Genomic DNA, 22310 nt, shown 5'->3' on the forward strand with positions numbered 1-22310 from the left:
GACAAACTTCTCACTTATTGCATCCAAATTCAATTTTATTTGAAAAGTTGCATATTTTTATTCCTTATATTCCAAATAAATTTGTTTTAAAAAAAACTTTCCTGTTTTTGTGCATCCAATTTCAAAAATTTTAAAACTTCTTTCTTCATCATTTCTATTTTGGATTTCCTTCTATATTGATTTATACACACATACACACACACACATATATATATATATATGGAAAAGTCTTTCCATTGCCTATAGGAGAAAATGAATAGTAATTTCGCATACTCTCATCACTGTCCAAATTTCATCGCACTGTCATAATTATCTGGTAGTGTTTTATTTTTCATTTTTTTCTACAAATCGAAATGACTTGAAATTTGGAGAGTATGTACATCTTACTAAGGCTCATCTAATAAAAAATATAACAATAATTATCCACAAAAAATAAATTGACCAAAATACCCCCAAAATATTTCGGGGATATTTTGGTCAATGTTTTTCAGGTAAAATATTTTTTTAATACTTTGCAAAGATTCCCCTATATTTGACAAATACACGTTCCAAATTTCAGATCATTTTGATTTATAGAAAAAAATAAAAAAATGAAATACTATCGGACAATCGTGACAGCACGATGAGCTTTGAATGGTGATGGAGGTAGACAAAATCACTGATCATTTTCGCCTATAGGCATTGCGTAGTGTTTTCCATATATATATATATATATATATATATATATAAATAGTCTAAGAAAGTTTCAAATCCAATTTTTTTCAACTTTCTATCTTTATCTTCAATTCCACAATTTTGGAAGGTGCTTTCTCTCTGCCTTATATTTTGATTTTTTTTTTGGCATAAAAATGTTCCAAATAACTTTCAAATCCAATTCAATTTGTTTTAACTTGCTATTTCATCCCTTTTAAAAATCGTATTCTCCCAAAAAAAAAAAAAAAAAGTTATAATAATTCAACACCTATTTTCTGAAAAAAAATAAATTCCTTGAAAAAAGAATTGCGTATCCAAAAAAAACACAAACCATCACAAAGAAGATAATGATGAGAAAAAAAAAATCTACTTTTCTTGGCTTATACATTATTTTATTTTTTCTTATGGTCATTTTATCCTAGATTTGAAGTTTTTATCTAGCAAGAATTCCCCTTTTTATTTATACTGACAATCTACCATGCCTACTAATTTGTTATATTGTCTTTCATGTATTTAAATTTGGATCTAGTGACTTTGTTCTGCTTTATGATTTATTTTTTATTTTTGGCCTTGTTTGTATTTAATATTGGATCATGGGATGAGACATCAAATAGTTGACTTTATTATATCAGAGTAACAAAATTTTCATGGATACAACTCTTATGGATGGTTATTGCAAATTTAAAAATTTTACATATTTGCTTTTTTAGTCTGATTTTTTAATCCATGTTTGATATAATCATGATGTTTTTATTTACGATATTTTTCCAAGTCAATTTTTTGCCATAATTTTTGCATACGACTTTTTGAACCAAAATCGATTTAATCTCAATTTTGTAGTGAGCCAATATATTATTTCCCCTCGACCTTCTAACTATGACACTAATTTTGCTGGTTTAGACCATTGAAAAGGTAAAAGAAAGCCTCTAAATTCCATATAAGGTTTTGCAAGGAAGTTATTAATCTAAAACTTAAACATCAAATAAATTAGCAAGGTTATGAAGAGTGTTAAAAAATAAACAAATTATAGTAAAGAGCATTGTTTTAACTTTTTTCTTAATTATATTGGTGTTGATGACAGTATCAAATACAAAGTTTAATGAAATAAAGGTATTTTATTGGAAATATTTTTTGAGTCCCCTCGATTTATAAGTTAGAGTCTAGTGGTGAGAGACTCCATTGCCAAGGGTTCAAAATGAGGCATAATCCTTCTTCCTTCTTTTCTTTTGCAAATAAATGAGGCAGAAACATCTTGATCTATGTGAAATGGGAGGGACTTTAGTATCTTCAATCTTTATTTCACAAAATTTCACAAACTCTATCTTCAAAGTCTACTTTACCTAAAATGGCTACATGCTTTCATGGTGGCTCTAAAGAGTCTAGACCAACTTTACTAGTTTAGGTTATCAGATACATAAAGTTACAATGAAATATGATAATATCCATTTATTTACCCAAAAATCATATTCATAATCATATTGATGATACATAAATCCAATTTACATAAGAGTAGTCGACAAAACCATCTATAAATATGGTTGAACCAGTGTTTAAAAAACCGAATAGGTGGAGCAGATGTCCGCCCTTAATCCTTATTCGGATTGGCTAAATCGATGATTCGGATCGTTCTCGAATCTTTTGGATCGGTGTTCCAAAAGAATTAAAAAACAATACAATAAAATAAAAATAAAAATAGAGGTTTATGGGCTGGGGATTTAGGTGGGGACCACAAAAAATATTAGATAAGCTTAAAGAAAAGAGGAAAAGAAAAAGAAAAATTGAGGATTTGGGGGAAACCAGACTAGGACCTATACCATTATGGAACATGTTCAACCTCTACTAATTTCGCATCCAAATTAGTGACCCCGATCGGAAATCATCGGGATTTAAAACAGTAGGTTGAAGTTCGTTTCAGAGTCTCTTTTGGAGAAAAATGAAGCAATTTGGGGGAAGACTTCAAAAAAAATTTAATTCAATATAAATAAGTTAGATAGTTATATATATACAAATGATGGAAAAAATAAAAAAAAATAAAAAAAATTAAATAAAAAATTAAAAAATTAGATAGCTATTTCTTTGTTGGTCAAAGCTGAAAGATACTCCAAGCATACCCGAAGCGGTCCGAATTTGACCGAAGTAGCCTAAAGCGGTCTAAATCTGACCAAAGCGGCTGCTCCAAGCTTCGCTTCTCTTCAGTTTGTGCCTAAAATCTAACGGCTTCGGCCTCTTCAGCCAAAGCGGGAATTTGACAATATTGGGTTGAGCAATGTTTCACTTAGAGTTGACATGCCCAATTTGTAATTTAGATACAATTTCTTGTACTAATAATAGTCATATCAAAGAAATAGTCTCTCACTTATGTTTATGGTAAATTTAGTTAAATTATACTCATTTTTTCATAATAGAAGAAAAATAGTTTATTTTCCTACCCTTTTTTTTTAAAAAAAAAAGAAAAAGAAAAAAAGAAACCTTATAGGTGCTTTGATACTGTTTGTAGATAGGTAAAACCAGTAATACAAATTTGCCACGAATAGCAGGAAAACCTACTGGCCTTTATCACTATTGAATGTATGGGCAAAAAAGTGGCATTATTCCTAAAATTTCATGCTTGTAAAATAACTTGACTTAATATTTATCGAGAAAAATCATCTCAAAATAAATAACGATAGAATTGGTTTTTCTACTTTCTAGTCCATTTAAAGAAAGCTACAGGAGCTAAAACACTTAACAGGAGTGTACCTATCTCGGTGACCATATTTTCTCTCGACTCTCTTAGGATAGTTAATACCTAAGATGAGGTTATCACTTCCTCTAGGATTTGAGACCTTGTTGTGGGTTATTCTAGGTTCTTGAGTTTTTCTCTTCGGCCTGAAATTTCCAGTATTAGGCCAATAGAGGTTAACACCTAATGCACGACAGGCTTATTAAAGGGCACTTTGATCTCTATTGTGGAGGTTTTGTTTTTTTTTGGAGTAAGATTTCTTTAATTCTGGCCTTCTATAGGGTCTTAGAGGAGGAATCAAATCTATTTTATGCATCAAATTGTCTTGGATCCTTGACTTTCCCTCTCATGGTTCCTCGTTGCACCCTCTTCTCTCTCATTTAATTTTTTAAATTCTACTTCTCAGTCACTGGTTGCGCCAACACCCTCAGATGCCACTATGTTTAAGCATTGCGAATGTGTTGTCCCAACCCCAACCAGCGTGTTTGTTCTAGATGGGATGAGGTTAAGGAGTGGTTTGAGTAGTAAGGGATTGGGCTAAGGGACTATAGAGGGCTGGGACTGAATGGTTGTAATTGGTTAGCGGCAATTAAGAGTTTGTTGGTAGTGTAGGGTAATTAAGGGTTTGGGTGTTGGTAGGTCTAGTTTGGAAGTAGAAGATTTTGTCTCTATGTCTTGCTCTATACATACTCATTTTTAATAATATTTTATTATTGATGTTAGGAATTTATTTTCAGGCACCACAATATAACTTGTGACCTACGAACATAATCAAAATTGACCTCCAGATAGATAGTGTGTTGAGAGTGACAGCATTTGAATTTGAAAAAGATTATTTGAGCGGTTGACATATCTTTGACTTATCTTGGTTTGCCGTAAATATTGACTGTAACCATATCCTTGATTTACTAAGTCAAATATTATTATCTAGTTGTTCTTGTCTACTTATATATACTATTTATGTACCACTCAATTAATTAAGGGATAATTACACATTCTCTTTATGGTATCGGAGCTTGGTACTCGGCCTTGAATATGGACGCTTCTCTCTCTCTCTCTCTGTTGAGAGCTTTCTTTATTTTACAGGTGGCATCTTTATCTCTCTCTCTTTTTTTTTTGCTTATTTTATCTCTCCAACTTTTTTTGACCCAACATCTCTCTCTCTCCATATCCATTTTTCATTTTCTAGCTCTTCATCTTCATAACCCAACGTCTCTCTCTCGTATATATTGTCCTTTTCTATCTCTTCCTCTTCATAACCCAACATCTCCATATACATTTTCGTTTGTACTCTCTTCCTCTTCATATACATTTCCATTTTCTATCCCTTCTTCTACATAGTTGACTTGTGCTTTTGCACTCCAAAATCCTTCTTCTCATGTGAACGTAGAAACCAATAAGAAAAATAACGCCTCTTATTACCCCTTGTAAACCAGACCAGACCCTATTCTCTCTTATATGCTATTTAGAATGACGTCAAACACAACCTCATATAGTACCAAGATTGAGGGGATTACGCCATTTGTGCCCGGACTGCCTAATCTCTCTTGGGTCACGATCAAATTAGATCATAACAAGTATATGATGTGGAAGAATCGGTTGCTACTCACACTTTACAACACTGATATGCTTTCTTTTGTAGATGGAAGTTCCTCTAAAGGAGAACATTGAAAGCGTCAATGAATCAGGTGAAAAGATGCTCTAAATCCTGAGTATATTATTTCGAAAAAAAGATATCAATTGCTCCTCAGTTGGCTTCATGCAACTCTTACTCCAGCTATCTTCGCCCAAGTGGTTGGGTACACTACTGCTTGTGATACATGGTAGGCCCTTGAAAGGATATTTACTTCCCAAACTAATGCTCGATTGTATCAGGTCAAGCCTGTAATCTCTAGCCTTCGAAAAGATTCACTCACTATATATCGGTATATGGAGAAAATTAAATCTCTTGCAGATGAGTTGACAGTCACAGAACAACCAGTCTCACAAGAAGACTTCATTTTCTATGTATCGGATGGTCTTAGTATTTATTATGATTCACTGATTGCATCACTTACCACAAACATTGCGCTACCTTCCTTTGAAGCTCTCTACAACATGCTTCTTAATTGTGAGAAGCAGTTAGAACAATATCATTCTTCAACAAATGAAAATATTGGATATGCTTTCTTTACTCCCCGTGGCCGCAAACGTAAGAATTGAGCTCATGGTCACGGTCGAGGAGGTGGCCGAGGACATGATACTCATACTCGTATAGGTGGTTCATCTCATGCCTCTCGTGGCCGTGGGATATTTGCTCCCAATTCTTATGGTCCACCTGCCCCTCTAGGACGCTCATCTATTGTTTGTTAGATATGTAAAAAGTCTGGTCATAATGCCTTGCATTACCGACATCGCCACAATTACACATATCAACCTGATGATCTGCTAACAGCTTTCTCTGTCATGAACCTCTTTACAGATCTTTATGATTCTACTTGGTACCCTGATACAGGAGCAACCAACCACATGACAACAAATGCTAATAGCATCACACATCCATCTCATTATAATACTCAATAACATATTGTGGTGGCAAATGGTAATACTATTTCTATTAACAATCGTGGTACTACATCCCTTCATATTCATTTGTTTAGTTTTCTTTCAAGAGATATTTTGCATGTATCAAGTAAACCTTATATTTGTATCACGGTTTACTAAAGACAATGACTGCATATTTATTTTTCATTATCATAGATTTTGTATTAAGAATCGACGAACATGGAAGATTTTGCACGAAGGACCGACTCAAAATGAACTCTTCCCAATCAAAGCTGCAATTGTGTGAGACACCACAGTTTGCTGGATGTGTTCAAAGGAATTCTACAAGTGATATTTGGCACAAGTGTTTGGGTCATCATGGCTCTCGCATTATCGATCTTCTTGTAAAAAATAAGTGCCTCTCTGTGATTGGTAGACGAACTTTAATAGATTGTTTGGATTGTGGTGTTAATAAAAATTGTTGATTGAAATTTCATCTTTCCAACTCTTTATCTCCTATTGCTTTACACTTAATTCATACAGATGTGTGGGGACCAGCCCCTAAGATACTACATAATATTTGTGGGCGATTATTCAAAATACACTTGGACTTTCCCTCTACAGCACTATTGACTATTCCAAAAAATTTTAAAAAGTAATTGAAAACATTTTCGCTACTACAATAAACTTTGTGCATTTTGATGGTGGTTGTGAGTATGTTAATATATTATTCTCGCAATTATTGTCGAACTCTAGCATTCAACACCGTTTGTTTGGCTCTCATACTCCTGAAAAAATGGAGTTGTAGAGCGCAAGCATCGCCATATTGTTGAGACTGGTCATACTCTCATCCACCATGCTCACATGCATCGACGCTTTGGATGGAGGCCTTCTCCATGCTATTTTCTTAATAAATCGTTTGCCAACTCCAACTTTGGACTACAAGTCTCCATATGAAGTTATTCTATTTAGTACTCTACCATACTACAATATTTTGCGCATCTCTGATAAATTAGAGCCTAGATCTATTCCTTGTGTATTTCTTGGCTACAGATCCCAACACAAAGGATACAAATGTCTTGATCATGCCACCGGTCACATTTATCTTTCTCGCCATGTTCGCTTTAATAAAACTCTCTATCCTTTTGCAGGCTTGTCATTGGAAGACCAACCCACTAATATCAACCCTCGAGACTATTGGTTCAATCCACCTCCTTTTATCTCCTCACCACATGATTCTTTCATTGTTCTACCCTTTAGCACTGTTGCATCTCTCTCTGAGGTGCCCACTCCATTGCAAAATGTTCATCGGATTCCCTCTTCAACGACTATGCCTCCCTCTCTAGAATCTAGCCCGACCTTGCCTTCATCAATTGAATCATCCATACCAACGGTTGACTGTAGTCCTTCTCCTTCTCTCATTCTCATTCATCATATGATCACTCGCATAATAGATGGGACCCGTCGACCAAAAATACCCTTTAACTACTTCACCTCTCGGCATCTGCTTCCTACTTGCCTTCAAACCACGCTTGCTTCATCCCAACCCATTGAACCCACCTGCTATTCCAATGTTGTCAAAGATCCCATTTGGAGGGTTGTTATGGTTGATGAGCTTAATGCCCTTTTAAATAAGCGCACATGATCATTGGTTCCTGCCTCATCTGCCTCTAATATAGTTGGTTATGTATAAGCTAAAACAACATGCTGATAGATCGATTGAACAATATAAAGTTTGCTTAGTCGTTAAAGGGTTTAATCAACGATATGGCTTAGAATATGAGGAAACGTTTAGCCCTATAGTTAAAGCCCATACAATACAACCAGTTCTTTCCAATGCAGTTAATTGTGGTTTGCCCATTAAACAACTTGATGTTAAAAATGCTTTTGTATGTGGTACACTCCGTGAAGTTGTGTATATCAATGTTCGTAAAATCGAACCGAAACGGTTACCGGAAGCGATTTAATCGACCTAAAACCGGTCGATTCAACCACTCTAATCGGGCAAGTCCCGTACGATAAAAAAAAGTGTTAAAAAAATAAAAAAAACAATCTATGAAAATATGAAAAGCATATAAAGAATGTGATTAAAACAAAACACACTCAAATGACGTTGAAAATTAATGAAAAAAATGGATTTTAACGAATCGATTTGTGTCAAGGGGTATTTTTTAAAATTTTCTGAAAAAGATGGGAAAATATAAAAGTATCATTGACCAATTTTTTTTTTACCGTAATGTAAACAATATTAAAATAGTGTTGAAAAAATCGACTTGACCAAAGAAAATGAAGCAAAAACTTAAGTAATATATAATATAGCCCCTTCTTTTTGTCGACTGTAAATGGTGTATTAGTTAGTGGGTCTAAAAAAAAAAGATTCGTTTCCAGTTCGATTCTCATGGGCAGTAAATGTTTTGAATTTCATGGGCAGTAAATGTTTTGAATCAACGACGAAATGAATTCGAATTCTTAAAAGAAAAAACACAAAAATGCTAGGATTAGAACCATGATTCACATGCAACTTAACCATCAAAGCTAACCAATAAAACATTCTAACATATTTAATATAAATTTGGAGTAGTATTGTATGTAAAGTTTAAAATATCGGTTGATCACCAAAACCGCCCAAAACCGGAACCAACCTGTGACAAGCCATTGTCTGGTTCCGATCTAACAGGGCAGTTACCAGTTAGATCGGTCAGTTTTGTGAACATTGGTTTATATACACCAACCCCATGTTTTGTTGACAAGAACTACCCTAACCGTGCTTGTCACCTGCACAAAGCTATCTACAGTCTCAAACAAGCTCCTCGAGCCAGGTTCACTGGTTTTAGCTCTTATTTACTAAAACTTGGTTTCTTGTGTAGCTCATCTGCCACATCCATGTTCATTCATCATGGCTCCCATGGACTCATTATACCTCTTATATGTTGATGACATAATACTAACAGGGGTCGATTCTCATTTTCTATTTGTTGTTATTGTTAAGCTTTGCAACAGGTTTAAGGTTAAAGATTTGGGTGACCTCCATTTCTGTCTTGGTATAGAGTATGCTCTTGATCTCCTTAAATGGTTAGCTATGCTTGATGCGAACCCTTTCTCTTCTCCAGTCACTTCTACTTCCAAGCTTTCTCTCTATGATGGTGATCCTCTTAGTGATGTCTCAAGCTATTGCAATATTGTTGGGGCATTGCAATACCTCACAATGACTCGATATCACTTATGCAATTAATTAGGTTTGTCAATCCATGCACCAACCTCGCACCAAACACCTCGTTGTGGTTAAACACATTCTTCATTGTATCAAAGGGATTTCTAATCTTTGAATTACTATAAAAACGTTATTATGATGAGAAACTTCAGGCTTACTCTGATGTTGATTGGGCTGACTGCTCGGATAGTCATCGTTCTACTTCTGACACGTTTGTTTTCTTTGGACCGAATCTCTTGACTTGGCACACAAAGAAGCGACCTGTAGTATCTCGGTTTACTGCTGAAGCAGAGTATCGTGCTCTTGCTACGACAACTACAGATATTCAATGGACTATCTTTCTACTTCGTGACTTGCATATATTTTTACCTTCTTCCCCGGTGATTCACTGTGATAACGTCGGTGCCACATATTTAGCATCCAATCTGGTACTCATGCACGAACTAAGCATATTGATATTGATTATCGATTCATTCGAGAACATGTTGCCTAATGTTCATTATGTATTTCGGTTTGGTCCCAGCTTTGCACAAATCGGTGATATCTTTACCAAAGGCCTATCTCCTACTCGTTTTTATTCTCTAAGAGACCATTTGCCCATTCGTCCAGTTGCGCGCCATCTTGTGGGAGGGTGTTGAGAGAAAGAGCATTTGACTTTGGAAAATATTATTTGAGTGGTTAACATATCTTTGACATTTTTTGGTTTGTTGTAAATATTGAGTGTAACCATATCCTTAATTTACTCAGTCAAGGATCCTTATCCAGTTGTTCTTATATACTATTATATATTCCCTTGCTGTACCACTCAATTAATTAGTAGATAATTACACATTCACTTCATAGTGAATAACACTCTCTTTATAAAATTTGACAAGTTGATCATTTTTCAAATACTCAAAATGATCTTATATGCCAATCACTTTTTTTTTTTTTTTTGCATCTGTACATGGTTAAAATGATCTCTACATTTTTATGTCATGATAAGAAATCAAAAGTCCATAAAAAAACATCATACCATGTTGTAATAAGTATGTCTACAATAACAAAAGTTTGAAGGTATCGAAGAGTATTGCCCTCACGATACCTAATCAATTGACCTCTACGAGGGGTTTGGACAATACTGTAGGCGTCTTGAAATTGCCATCGCCAACTTATGATGCTTTTAAGCTATGAAAATTTTAGTCATAGAAACCATCGTAATGGAACAAAAAAGATTTAGAGATCCTCCTGATATGTTTGTCCCTTTAAGTGGTGTTCCAACCGCTATTTTGCTTCTAGGAATGCTAAATTTTAAATTTTAAATGAGAGTACAATGAAAGTGAAGCCCTCACGTGAATGTGATTACACAAGAAGTGTAAGGGGGATTGGATTCCATAGGGCTTTCCCTGAGAGATAGACATAGACTCTTCATCTTTGTCACATGGCGGTCACAAATCACAATTACTCCTAGTCAAATAAAATGGCTTGTGGTGTGTCACAAAATTTGTGAATTTTTTCTGAACTTCGTGTCTATTCATTGAAATGACCACCACATTTGAAATTTAATGGGTAATAATGATTGTGACCTCTTTATACTGAAAGTAAATGGTCTATTTGAGAATGGGCTTGGGGTTGTGGTGGTAGTATCACCTGAGTCCCAGTTAAAGGTCCTATCATCTATTGTCACTAACTTTAAAAAAATTGACTCTTTCCAAAATGGGAATGTCTTAGGAGAGACCATTTACTTTTCAAATAAGGTGGTCACAAATATGGTGGCTGTAAAGATTTTAGCTTCATCCAGAATCACATACGAATAACTGGAAATCCAGGTTATGCTTCGGTTGCAAGTTGATTTTTTAATTAATATTTTCTATCAATTTTTCATCCCCTCCTTCTCTCTCTGAAAAAATGCTTATCCTTAAAACCAATCAGTACTCTCTCCCCAAACCTCTTTTCTCTTTAAAAAAAACTCATCCTCACAAAAAACTAATTGCATGCAAGCTCAAACCTTCCCTCTTGTTGAAAAAATCCCTCCCACCTCTCTCTCTCTCTCTCTCTTCTTATCCATTTTGGTTTCTTTCTCTCTTTATGGGGTTTTGAGGTTTTTTTCAATATTTTATTATTTATATGTCTATGAGCTTATGAATTTTACTCTCTCTCTCTATAGTTTTCCCTTCAACCTCTTTGGTATCAGTAATTCATTTGTATAATTTCATAACCTTTTGAATTCTAATCTCTCTCTCTCTCCACACACACAAATGATAACAAAAAAAAAAAAACACGAAAAAACTTGCTTAACTGTTGTGCTCCTTATTCTTTCGATTTTCATTCGTCCATTCACTTGCACCAGTTATCTCTCTCCCTCTCTCTCTCTCTGTCTCTTATATTTCACGCACCTGGTAATAAATTAGGACTATTCTCTTTGTCGCTCTTCATCATCCATTCATTCACTGACAATATATCTCTCTCTCTCATCTCATTATTTTGATTTTCTTTCATAAGTTGTCACTCTCTCTCATCTCGTTCTTTTGATGTTCTCTCATCATTGGTCTCTCTCTCTTCATACATTCATTCACTAATAAAATCTCTTTATGGTTTTGAAGAGGGAAGATGAGGGTTTGTGAGCGTATGTTGTCTTCACCCATTCACACAGTAACACTATCTCTCTCTCTTTGGTTTTGAAGAGGGAAGAAGGAGGTTTGAGGGAGTACGCAATTTGTTTTTGGTGATGGTGTGTTTTTTAAAGAGAGAAAAAATAGGCTTGCCAATAAAAAGAAGCAAAATAGTCCCTTTAATTTATTTTATAAAACAAAAGTGTACCTCGAAATAATATGGTTGTTCAATATTCAATATTTAGATCTTTCGATAAATTTTTCAAACCCAAGACCCAAATTGTTACTCGACAATAGTCATGATTATTGTTGATTATTAAAAAAATATGGGTGCAGTTGGCATACAGATGCATCCGTAACTGTAGAGGTAACGTGCACTTTCAAATTTTATCATGGTATATAATTTTGATGTAAAATATTCTTAGGATTATCTCAAAATCTATTTTTATATCTAATTATAAAATTTTAAATTTCAAAAATGGTTAAAATCGCATAGATCTATAAACGAATGAAAATCTTATAAATGGATGGTGTAGATAGTATGTTGTAAAATGTATTATTTTTGAGATTTAATTTTTATTTTTATTTTTAATGGTCATACATCTCGATGTCGAGACGATCAATCAAAGGGTTTTCAACATTAAAACTACCTTTTCTGATGGATTTTTGAGGTGCATCTATAGTTCTACATTACAAAGTTGCATCTTTACATAAACTTTTTCCAAAAAATATATATAAAGTTGCAACCTAGAAGTAAGGTGCATATAAAAAATATTGTAGGAAAGAGTATTATGAAGTTCGAAAACCTTTCAATTGATCATCTCGACCTCGAGATGTATTTAAAAATAATAATAATTTTAAGTCATAAAAATATTGTATCTAGTAACAAATTATTTGGACTATCTATTTTTAAGATTTTAAAATTTTTTATATATTAGTTATGATTTGTAATATTTTTAAAATTCTAAAGTTTCATGAGACCATAAAAGTATACCGTACTTTTATAAAAGTACGCCGTACTTTTATAATATACAGTGGACACCTTAAAAAAAAAAAGCACAAAAAAACTCAACACGCGTGCGTAGATTATGCTCCTCGGGAGCATAATACCCGTGTGATCCGTATGAGACAGCGAAAGAGAGAGCGGGGTTTGACACTCGTGAGTGAGTGAGAGAGAGAGAGGATACATTACATTCGTTTACAGGTTTCTCTAGAAAGAGAGAGAGGATCCATTCGATTAGAGGTTTTTTAGAGAGAGAGAGAGGGGGCAGGTTTTTTTTTGAGAGAGAGAGAGAGAGAGGGGGATGGGGGAGGGAAATCCATTCTGTTGAAGGCCCAGAGCAAGGGGCTACATTGGATTACAGGTTTTTCTAGAGAGAGAGAGGATAATTCGCTTTGCAGGCCTTGATGGCCCAAATTCCAAGCTTGGACAATGCCCCTCTGAATCTCACTTCTCTCAGGTCTGAAAAATTTCATTCCTTTACCTATTCCAGTTTATATAATAAAACAAGCTACAATTCTCTGATTTTTTATTTTCTCTCTCGTACTTTCATGATCAGGGAGCAATCTCGAAAGGAGCTCATCAACATACTAAAAAATGTGAGTGTCCCAGTTTATCTATCGCCAATTTTCTTGAAAGATTTGTCTGATAATTTTTATTTGATCCCCTGACTTAAAATTATATGATTGCTTGATTTTAATTGAATTTAGATACGAGGAAGGAAGCTACTTCTTGTTGATCCCAAACTCAGCGGTTCTCTTAATCTCATCACACAGTTTTCACTTCTGAAAGTAAGTAGTGTTTTACTCAGTGTTTTGTCGTATAATTTGCTGCAAAAGATGGTGCTTTGAGTTCTATAGCTATCTATACCAATCATGGTATTGTTTTCCTTTAACCTTTATAAATCAATCCATTGGCTTGACATATGCGTTTGATTCTACGGAAATTGAAGTTTCAAAAGGTGGTTGATCAGTTCATCTCAAAACTATTCTGTAATTTAGTTCATATCATTCATGTGTGGCATCTAACCCTTGTATTATACTTAATTGCATTCTTGGACCTAATTAAATTATGCAAATGGAACATGCTTGAACCATTTGCCTTCCAAATCCTGCTCCACAAGAAAAAGGGACAGACTGAGAAAAAAAAGAACAAAAAAAAGTGAGAATTATGTTTTGTGTTGAACAGGCTCGATTGGGTTAGCGTCAAATGCTCATAATATAAACCTTCCACTTTGTCCTTTTAGTGTGAATCCGTTGATTACTTAGTACCGCAGCTTAAGTGGAAGCCTAGACGAAGATTGAATATTTTGCAAGGTAACATTCTTTAGGTCCTGCTCTTTCATCTGGAAATGAAGCTGGAAGCACACTAAAGGAACATTTAGGGCATTATCCAACTTGTTTTCAGCAAAATCTCAGTAACACACTCCATATAATTTTCTTTTTTAAATTATTGACACTATGTCAATTTATAGATAACTGCAATATGTACTCACAAGAAGTGAGTGGATGGAAGCGACAAACTGGATCCTCTTCTACAAAAAATGATTTTGTTTAATCAAAAAAGAAAGAATCAGAGGAGAGTTGTAGGTTATCTGCAAGATGGAAACTCTGCCTCTTGAGAAAACTGATGGAGGGTAACAAAGAAGAAAGGAGCGAAAAGGTGTGATGGAGGATAGACTGGGGAAATTGGCTAAATGAAACGCAGCAAAGGTATATAGTGAGGGAGATTGGGTAGGAAGGTAGAAGGGAAGACAGGGAGAGGGGGAGAGTTGGAAGAAAGCCTATGTACAATTTATAAAGAAAAGCTAGGAGGGGTGGGGGGGTTGGCAAAAGGAGGTGAAGAGACCTAACTAGACTAAGTGTCAAAACAGATTGGAAGCCACCCACAAACCAGGTGCTCATCTTCTGGGATGGGAAGAGAGGTAAAGTCCGTTCCAAGTCTAGTAGAACTGGATCAGAACCAAGAAAAGAAGTGCTGGGTGCTCAAAGAGAGAAAGAAAGTTGGCAACTCACAAACCGGGCTCTTGGAGCAAGAGAGAAAAGGTGAAAGGGCAGCCAACAAGCTGGGTGCTCAGTGTAAGAAAGAAAACTGGCCCACACTCCATATAATTTTCTTTTGTCTAATAAATAGTCCAAATAAATCTGGCTCAATGTAGTACATGGACTTTAATTTGCCACTCAATCCAATTATTTTCTGGCAGAAAACCATGATCACTATTCATTCAAGTAAAATCAAAGTAGTCATTTTGTTACTTCTTGAAGCCTGGATTCACTAAATTAACAATTCTTTACTTCTAAAAAGTTACATTCTCCCTTTATTATCAACAAAAAGGCTAGCATAGGGCTGGAAATAGATTTCCAGACCATCACAGGGGTCTCTTGTTCCGGAAATGCATTTTTGGGGTTTTGAGATGCGGCTTTACTTTTATCGTAGAGCCTAGGCCTTATGCTAACCGCATCCAGTGACCAAGTGACCAAAGAACTGTCATTTTATGTCAAAGCTTTGATTTATTGAGTTATATAGAATCTTCCTTTGATTTATTTTGTGGTTTTTTCTTGAGGCTTAACGTTGCTTGAATGACAAATGCAAAACATGATATTACCTGTTGAATGCATGAAATATCTTTCTATATGTTCTTCTAATAAGTCTCTCCTCTTTTTATCCTTTTTTCTTCTATAAAAGAAAAAAGTTACTTCTATTTTTGTTGGAAGAACTTATAATGGCTTTGTCCCTGGAGGTGCAATTCTTAGTTACTCCTCTTGATTGTTATATTTTTGTATAACTGACAGGAACATGCTGTGGAAAATTTGCGGCATATTTTGGGAGAGCCTATTCAATCTGATTGTAGAAGTATACTTTACCTTGTTCGCTCTGAAATCAATTTGATGAAGTTTATTTCTTCACATATTCAACATGATGTTTCCCAAGGACTTCAAAGAGAATATTTTGTCTATTTTGTTCCTCGCCGCACGGTCGTATGTGAGAAGGTAACTTTTACTAATGTCTTGTTATCACCTTCAAATGTTTGCTGATTGGGGTTATGAGCATTAGTATTTATGCATATCATTTGTGTAGGTTGGTAGATCTGCTTGATTATTAGAGATTTTCAGCACACACACAAGAATTTTGTTAATTTTGTTGATAGATTGCCATATGAAGGTATAGTCTAAGAAAGGTGAGGACCTTAAATTTTTCCATAACCTGTCTCAAGTCCCGGGTAAAGGAGGTGGGTTGTGTTAGGTAAGCAGTCAGCTTAAAACTTTTCCACATCTTATCATGAATCTTGAACCTATTTCATGTGAAGGCTCTAAAACAGTAAGGGGCCCAAAAAGACATGGATAGAAGTAGTGAGAAAAGATATGGTGACCTTTGGTCTTACTGAGGATATGACCAATAGAGAAGAATGGAGGAACATGGTTCATGTAGCCGACCCCAATTACTTGGGATAAAGGCTTTGATGATGATGGTCATGAGATTGCCATATGAGCATTGGATGTGTTATGTCTAATTTACATGTCTCATCCCCAGTTTTCTCCATATTGTATTGCTCTACTGATGCAGACAAAAATTGGCTCTTTAATTTTTTTTTTATGGGTTATTATTACTTTTTTAGGAAGTGGGAGGTGGGCATTGAAGGTGGTACATTTTTGTTTTTGGCAATGCTTATCTTAGATTTATCCTTGAAAATCCATTTTATTGAGTTTGTTAAAATGATAGAAGTTTATCTCTTAGATAGGATATGGACTTGGGATAACGTGAGCATAAGGAAAGAAGTCCTCTTCATATGGACTTAGGATTTAGAAAGAGATTTGGGGGCTGGATAAAGAGAGATCCACATGAGGAGAGAGAAGCTAGGGATAAAGAGAGATTCACACGAGGAGAGAGAAGATAGGGAGAGAAAAATCATAGGAAAGAGAGAGAGAAATAGAGTTGTATTTTTATGGGTTTTTTTTTTCTTCTAAGTGTATTTTAAGGGAAGAGGTCCCTTTTTTGAAAACAAATTATTGGGGCTTGAGTAAAGAGTTTGATCTTGTTGGACGGCCAAGCTTTGTATGCAGAAGCTATTGTAGGTCCCTCACATTGTAATGCTTGATCTTCTATTTAAAATCTGACTTTTTGGTTTCATTTCCGTTTATGTGCATTTAGTGGTTAGGGATTGTATTTTTGTTGCTTGTTTTATATTTTGTGCTGAGGTGTTTCGACTTTCACCTTCAGTTTGGTAGAAATAAAGCCTTTATCTCCTTGGGCATGCCCATAAAACAGTTATGTTTCTTTGTTGCAGATTTTGGAGGAAGCAAAGGTGCATCAGATGCTCACTATAGGGGAATATCCTTTATATACACTTCCTCTAGATGAGGATGTCCTATCCTTCGAACTTGATTTTGCATATAAAGTATGTAGCTCTTAGGTTGAAAGCATGGCATGAATCAATATATTCTTATGAGTCATCACTACTAATTGTGTACCTGTCCATATAAATAGGAGTGTCAGATTGATGGTGATACAAGCTCCCTTTGGCATATTGCTAAAGCCATCCATAAGCTCGAGGTGTGTGCTACAACTGCAACTTTCTACGATAGTCTATTTCTGAAAGAATAGTGTAAAACATGTGGATGAGAGAAATTTAATATGTACTAGAGTTGTTGTGATATCTTTTGGGTTGAAGTTCTTTAAATTTCTTGACTTCAGCACCATTGACTTTTTGGATCACTTTTTGGATATCTCATTTGCTCTTACATGAAGAATTAATTTTTTGTTTATTAACACAATTTCTTTTCTGCTTCAAATGTAAGTACATTCCATTTGGTGTTGTAGTGGAATCTTACCATGAATTCTAGTTACCTGGATTTCCTCACATTGGTGGCGACCCCTGCTCACAGAGTGGGGTTGCAGTCTGTTCGCGATTCCATACCAGGGGAAGTGTGATCCCAGTCCAATAGGAGTCAGTCAACAAGTTTGCGCACCCATACTTTTTACATTTTTAAAAGAAAAAAAGCATAAATGCATGCCAATCAAAAAAATAATGCAATATATGCATATCCATAAGAAAACATGAATGCGGAAAAAATGAAGTAATAATTATTCAAATCCATGTTCCATTTGTTTTCCAAAGAGGAGATTCTAATAGCTGCATCAGTTGGAAAAAGAGTTTTAAAATTCAGTACTCCCAACATCGCATTAACGTAGGGAATGGTGGTCCAACTTTTGCCACAAATTATTATTGGATTTTGAGCCATCATCTTTTTAAAAAAGTATACAAGAGAGCATGATGTCTTTCTTGTCTTTCTCTATATCTTTCTCTCTCTCTATTTCTGTATTTATTTGCTCTCCAGACCTCATGCTTCGATTTTTATTTTCAATTGAAATGGAAGCGGATATGTGAAGAAAAGGGTAAGACTTGTAGTAATTTCACGAAAATATTATTCTTTATTATCATTTAGAATGTAAGATCAAATAAATAACTTTAATATATTGTTATGAAGAACTCATATTTGAGATGACTCAAGCAAATAAAAATAAGTTAATACTCTCAAATATTACGACTAAATTATTTATGAGTACAACCAACATTTCTAATATATTAATTTTATATTTAAATATTATTATAAATTGTCATTAATCTTTTATTTTTTTAAAGTTTCTCCAAATTTATATCTTAGTTCTATGGGCACTTTCAAACTCGGGAACTCATAGCAATCAGTGATTCTCCAATCCTGCTCCCATTCCTGCACCACTCCTGCCTCCAACAATGATGGTATGAATTGAATCATCCCCGTATTTAGCGATATGTACTCCCTTCTAGTGTATTCCTTGGGCTTAACCATGATACATACTTGTACGGAGTTTCATTCTCCATTTTAGAATATGAGCGTTGTTTCAATCTGTCTATCATCCTTGAGATGAAATGCATACCACTATCAGGTTTAGAGGGCAAACTAGTTTGAGTTGAATCCAACATTGTTAGGGAAAACACTCATAAAGGAACTCCAGAAAATGCACAAATTCCTTATGGACACTAGAAGAGGGGATTCCTCGTAGGGCGGTAGTGTCCTTTTATGATCATACTTGTGGAAGGTAGATTGTTCGAGAAAATTGCTCTCTGAGATGAAATACATACCACTATCAGGTTTAGAGGGCAAATTAGTTTGAGTTGAATCCAACATTGTTAGGGAAAAAACTCATAAAGGAACTCCAGAAAATGCACAAATTCCTTATGGACACAAGAAGAGGGGATTCCTTGTAGGGCGGTAGAGTCCTTTTATGATCATACTTGTGGAAAGGTAGATTGTTAGAGGAAATTGCTCTCATAGTGATTACCATGTTAACATTGCACGAACTTGTGAATCTTTGTATGTGCTTAAATCCCACAACAAGCATATGGAAAGGCCTAATTTTTCTTCTTAGGGTTTTTTTCCTACCTCTAACTGTACCCTTCTTTGCTTTCTAACAAAGTTTTATTACTGGAATTTTGTGTTTTTATTCCACTTAAGATGGTTATGATAAAATTTGTAAGATAACATTTTTAGGATATTAGGCCTTTTGAATTTTGATTTTTGAGTTTGGCGTACCCATGGCATGTGGGCTTCTTTTATATGAGAAATAGACATATTTGCACTTCTTTTTCCCCGGGCTTCTTGTAACTTATCAAGCTTCTTTTTTTCATTTTTCATAGCTTTTTCTCTCGTTCCACTCTCTCTCAAAACCCGTGTTATTTCCTGTAGATAGAATCGTTAAAGAGAGTCAAGGGTTTGATGGAGAGAGGACGGATTTGATGGGGCCAATATCGGAGGGGGAGGGAAGGGGGAGAGAGAGTGTTTTTATGGGGAAGTAGCTTGATTGGGAGAACCAGAGTGCTGTTATTTTTTTTGGGGGAGGGGGGAGAGAGAGAGAGAGAGAGAGAGAGAGAGAGAGAGAGAGAGAGAGAGAGAGAGAGAGTGAATGAACAAAGACATATAAAGAGGAGGAAAGAGGCGTGGCATCATAATCGAAAGTGAGTTTCCTTGTCACGGTTAAATTTTGTTGGGGGCGTTGAACTAACTAGAATCATTTTTTTTTGTTCTGGTGATATTTCCGGCACATTGGAGTTGGCTGATAGGAGCTTCACCACTGAGAAAGCAAAGATTATGGAGGGAGATGAGTTCGTTTGCAGTGTGAACATGGAGAATATCTTGCGCTCGGTCTTCTTGGCAACTGCAAAATGCCCCTTCAAACAAAAGCAACAATTTTCCTTTTGTAGAGAAATTTGTTTTATGGGATCCAAGACTGTTGGTTTTAGAGAGAGAAATAGAGTTTCCAGGGATCAAGGGAGAGATGCAGGGTTTGGGATCTAAAGATGATGGTGGTTGGAGGGAGGAGATGGAAACAACTATTGGTTTTATGGGATTCGAGAGTGTTGGTTTTAGAGAGAGAAAGTGACTGTACAGAAATTAAAGCAGGTTTTGGGAGGTCAAAAGATGATGTTGTTTGGAGTAATTGAGGAGAGTGAAACAACTGTGTTTGCTTGTTATGTTGGTGATGCAGGGGAAGCATGTAAGGCCTCACACGCACAACAGAGCACCAATACCTCTCATTTGAAGAAATCGAGCCATAAGAATGTATCCTTCCCAAGAGAGAGGAGAGGTGTTGGGTCTGTTGAAAACAGAGCATGAGAGCATTGGTGGAAGACTAAGGTTATAAAAAGAATGTAAAGGGAGGGTAAATTTGTCTTTTGTCACTCTCAAAAGCCATCTCGAAATTTTAGAGCCTAAACCATAAGGCAAAAACAATGTAGGTCCAATATGTTAAAAAGCATCTTTCATGATTTTCTTCTTTAAAAGACTAATTTGGAAATAACTTTTCTCTAATATGTTGCTGGAACCAGACGGTTTTACGTTGAATTGGACAATTCAATTATTGAACTGTTTCGCTCAAATGGTTTTTCTTTTAAACTTTTTTTTTCCCTTTTTGGGTTATTCTATGGTTAACATGGTTCAAAGCCTAGGTTATATTTTGAATGGGATGTGAAACATTAAATTACTTCAGTTGCTCCTTCCTTTATGCCATGCCGATAAAATGATTGAGCTCAATTCTGACATTCAAAAGGATATAGTTGATATTTTGCTGAACGAGAGGATGCTTTTAAATTTTCATTTATATTAATAATGTACTTAGAGTATCAATCCAGAACTACCATTGTCTTGTACTAAGATATCAACCATACGCTTTTAAATGACAAAAACGCTTGTACTCATTTTATATGCATGATTATAAGGAGTACCAAATGTAATTTAGCAGTTTGCACCCTATTCTAAATGTAGGTATTTGAACTATTTTAACCATAGAAAAACCTTTTCTGTTCTTTTGTTTTCTATCCACTGGAATGGTTTAAGCTTTTGTTCTTGGTCCAACTGGTTGAACCGGGCAGTCTGGTCTGGTCGACAAAACCATGATTGACTCTGTTTCGTTATTGTAATGTCACTTACATTTATGGGCTCTCATCTACACCCAATTTTGAATAAGCAAATTCTTTGAAATGTGTAGAGAATATTAAGCATAAAGGAAATTAAAAAACTTGGAAATATTTGGAAATGAAGAAAATAAAAAATATAAAAGTGAACATACAAAAACAATGTAGAGAACCAGAAATCTTGCAAAAAACTATTAAAATTTGTCTGTGGGTGACATCGGACCACTCTTATCATGTAATCTTTTACCATTTTAGTACAAGTTAACTTCATCATCAAAAAAATTGTCTTTGTGGGAATGGTCGATGTCTCAATTATCGACTCATGGGGAATTGTTTAGTTAGCATGGACTCGAAACAGATTCTTTCATATTGGTTGCTTTCATCATTATAAATAGTCAACGATTCGGAAATTTTTAATTTTTTTACTGGTTACATGGAGAAAAGCCTAATTGCTAAACGTAAAAGCAAAGAAACAGTTAAGAGCGTTGGCAAAGAGACAGATGAATTCGATTGCTTGTTCAAATGAGATTTTGAGGTGAATAGTTAAATTTGAAGTGCACTGATTGTTGGATTGATCTTATACATTTTGAACTAGGTTCACCCTTTTTTTAATAATTATATAACATTGTTAATATCGAGCAAGTGGAGCAAATGGTTTTTTTGAGAGATCTCTTCTTTCCCTTGTTTTGTTCTGGATGAATGAGCTGTTGCGATCAATTGTTCTATACTTTTCTTTTCAGTCCGAGCAAGAACTTTTTGTATAAAGAGTTGTTAGTGACCAAGAGAAGCGAAGTAGCAAGAGATATGCTTCAAGACAATTTTATTTACCTATTTTGCCCTCAGATTCCTATCTTCCATGGATGCAATATTGTTTCCAAGTTCACGAAGTGATTGCCTAAGTTTACTACGAATTGATTGCCTAAGTTTACTAACTTTTGATTGTTTTTACTCATTTCATATTGGTACAGTTTTCGTTCGGATTGATTCCCAATGTGAGAGCGAAAGGCAAAGCTTCAACAAAAGTTGTGGACATTCTGAATCGCATGCATCGGGAGAATGCAGTTGGCTCAGATGTAATTCTTCTTGGAATTTTTCTTTATCCTTGGCTTTGATACCCTTTG

At 35.1% G+C, this 22310-nt stretch overlaps 1 protein-coding gene across 16 annotated transcripts in view; it reads left to right on the forward strand.

The window, feature by feature from the left end:
* Nucleotides 1-12957: 12957 nt before the first annotated feature.
* The window catches only part of ATVPS33 (Sec1/munc18-like (SM) proteins superfamily), a 55212-nt gene continuing 45859 nt past the window's right edge, over nucleotides 12958-22310 (forward strand). For all 16 annotated transcript variants that reach the window (XR_016058766.1, XR_016058767.1, XR_016058771.1 and 13 more), the window contains exons 1-7: nucleotides 12958-13200; nucleotides 13300-13339; nucleotides 13451-13531; nucleotides 15533-15730; nucleotides 17026-17136; nucleotides 17226-17291; nucleotides 22158-22262. Coding sequence is in view for 7 of the 16 variants with exons in the window: in XM_020662491.2 (XP_020518150.1) it covers nucleotides 13148-13200; nucleotides 13300-13339; nucleotides 13451-13531; nucleotides 15533-15730; nucleotides 17026-17136; nucleotides 17226-17291; nucleotides 22158-22262 (654 nt within the window). In the remaining 9 variants the exon portion in view is untranslated. The remainder of the gene's footprint in view (nucleotides 13201-13299; nucleotides 13340-13450; nucleotides 13532-15532; nucleotides 15731-17025; nucleotides 17137-17225; nucleotides 17292-22157; nucleotides 22263-22310) is intronic.

This window comes from Amborella trichopoda, chromosome 7, assembly GCF_054954075.1.
Source record: "Amborella trichopoda isolate Santa Cruz 75 chromosome 7, AtrichopodaSantaCruz75HAP2 v2.0, whole genome shotgun sequence".
NCBI classification, from domain to species: Eukaryota; Viridiplantae; Streptophyta; class Magnoliopsida; order Amborellales; family Amborellaceae; genus Amborella; species Amborella trichopoda.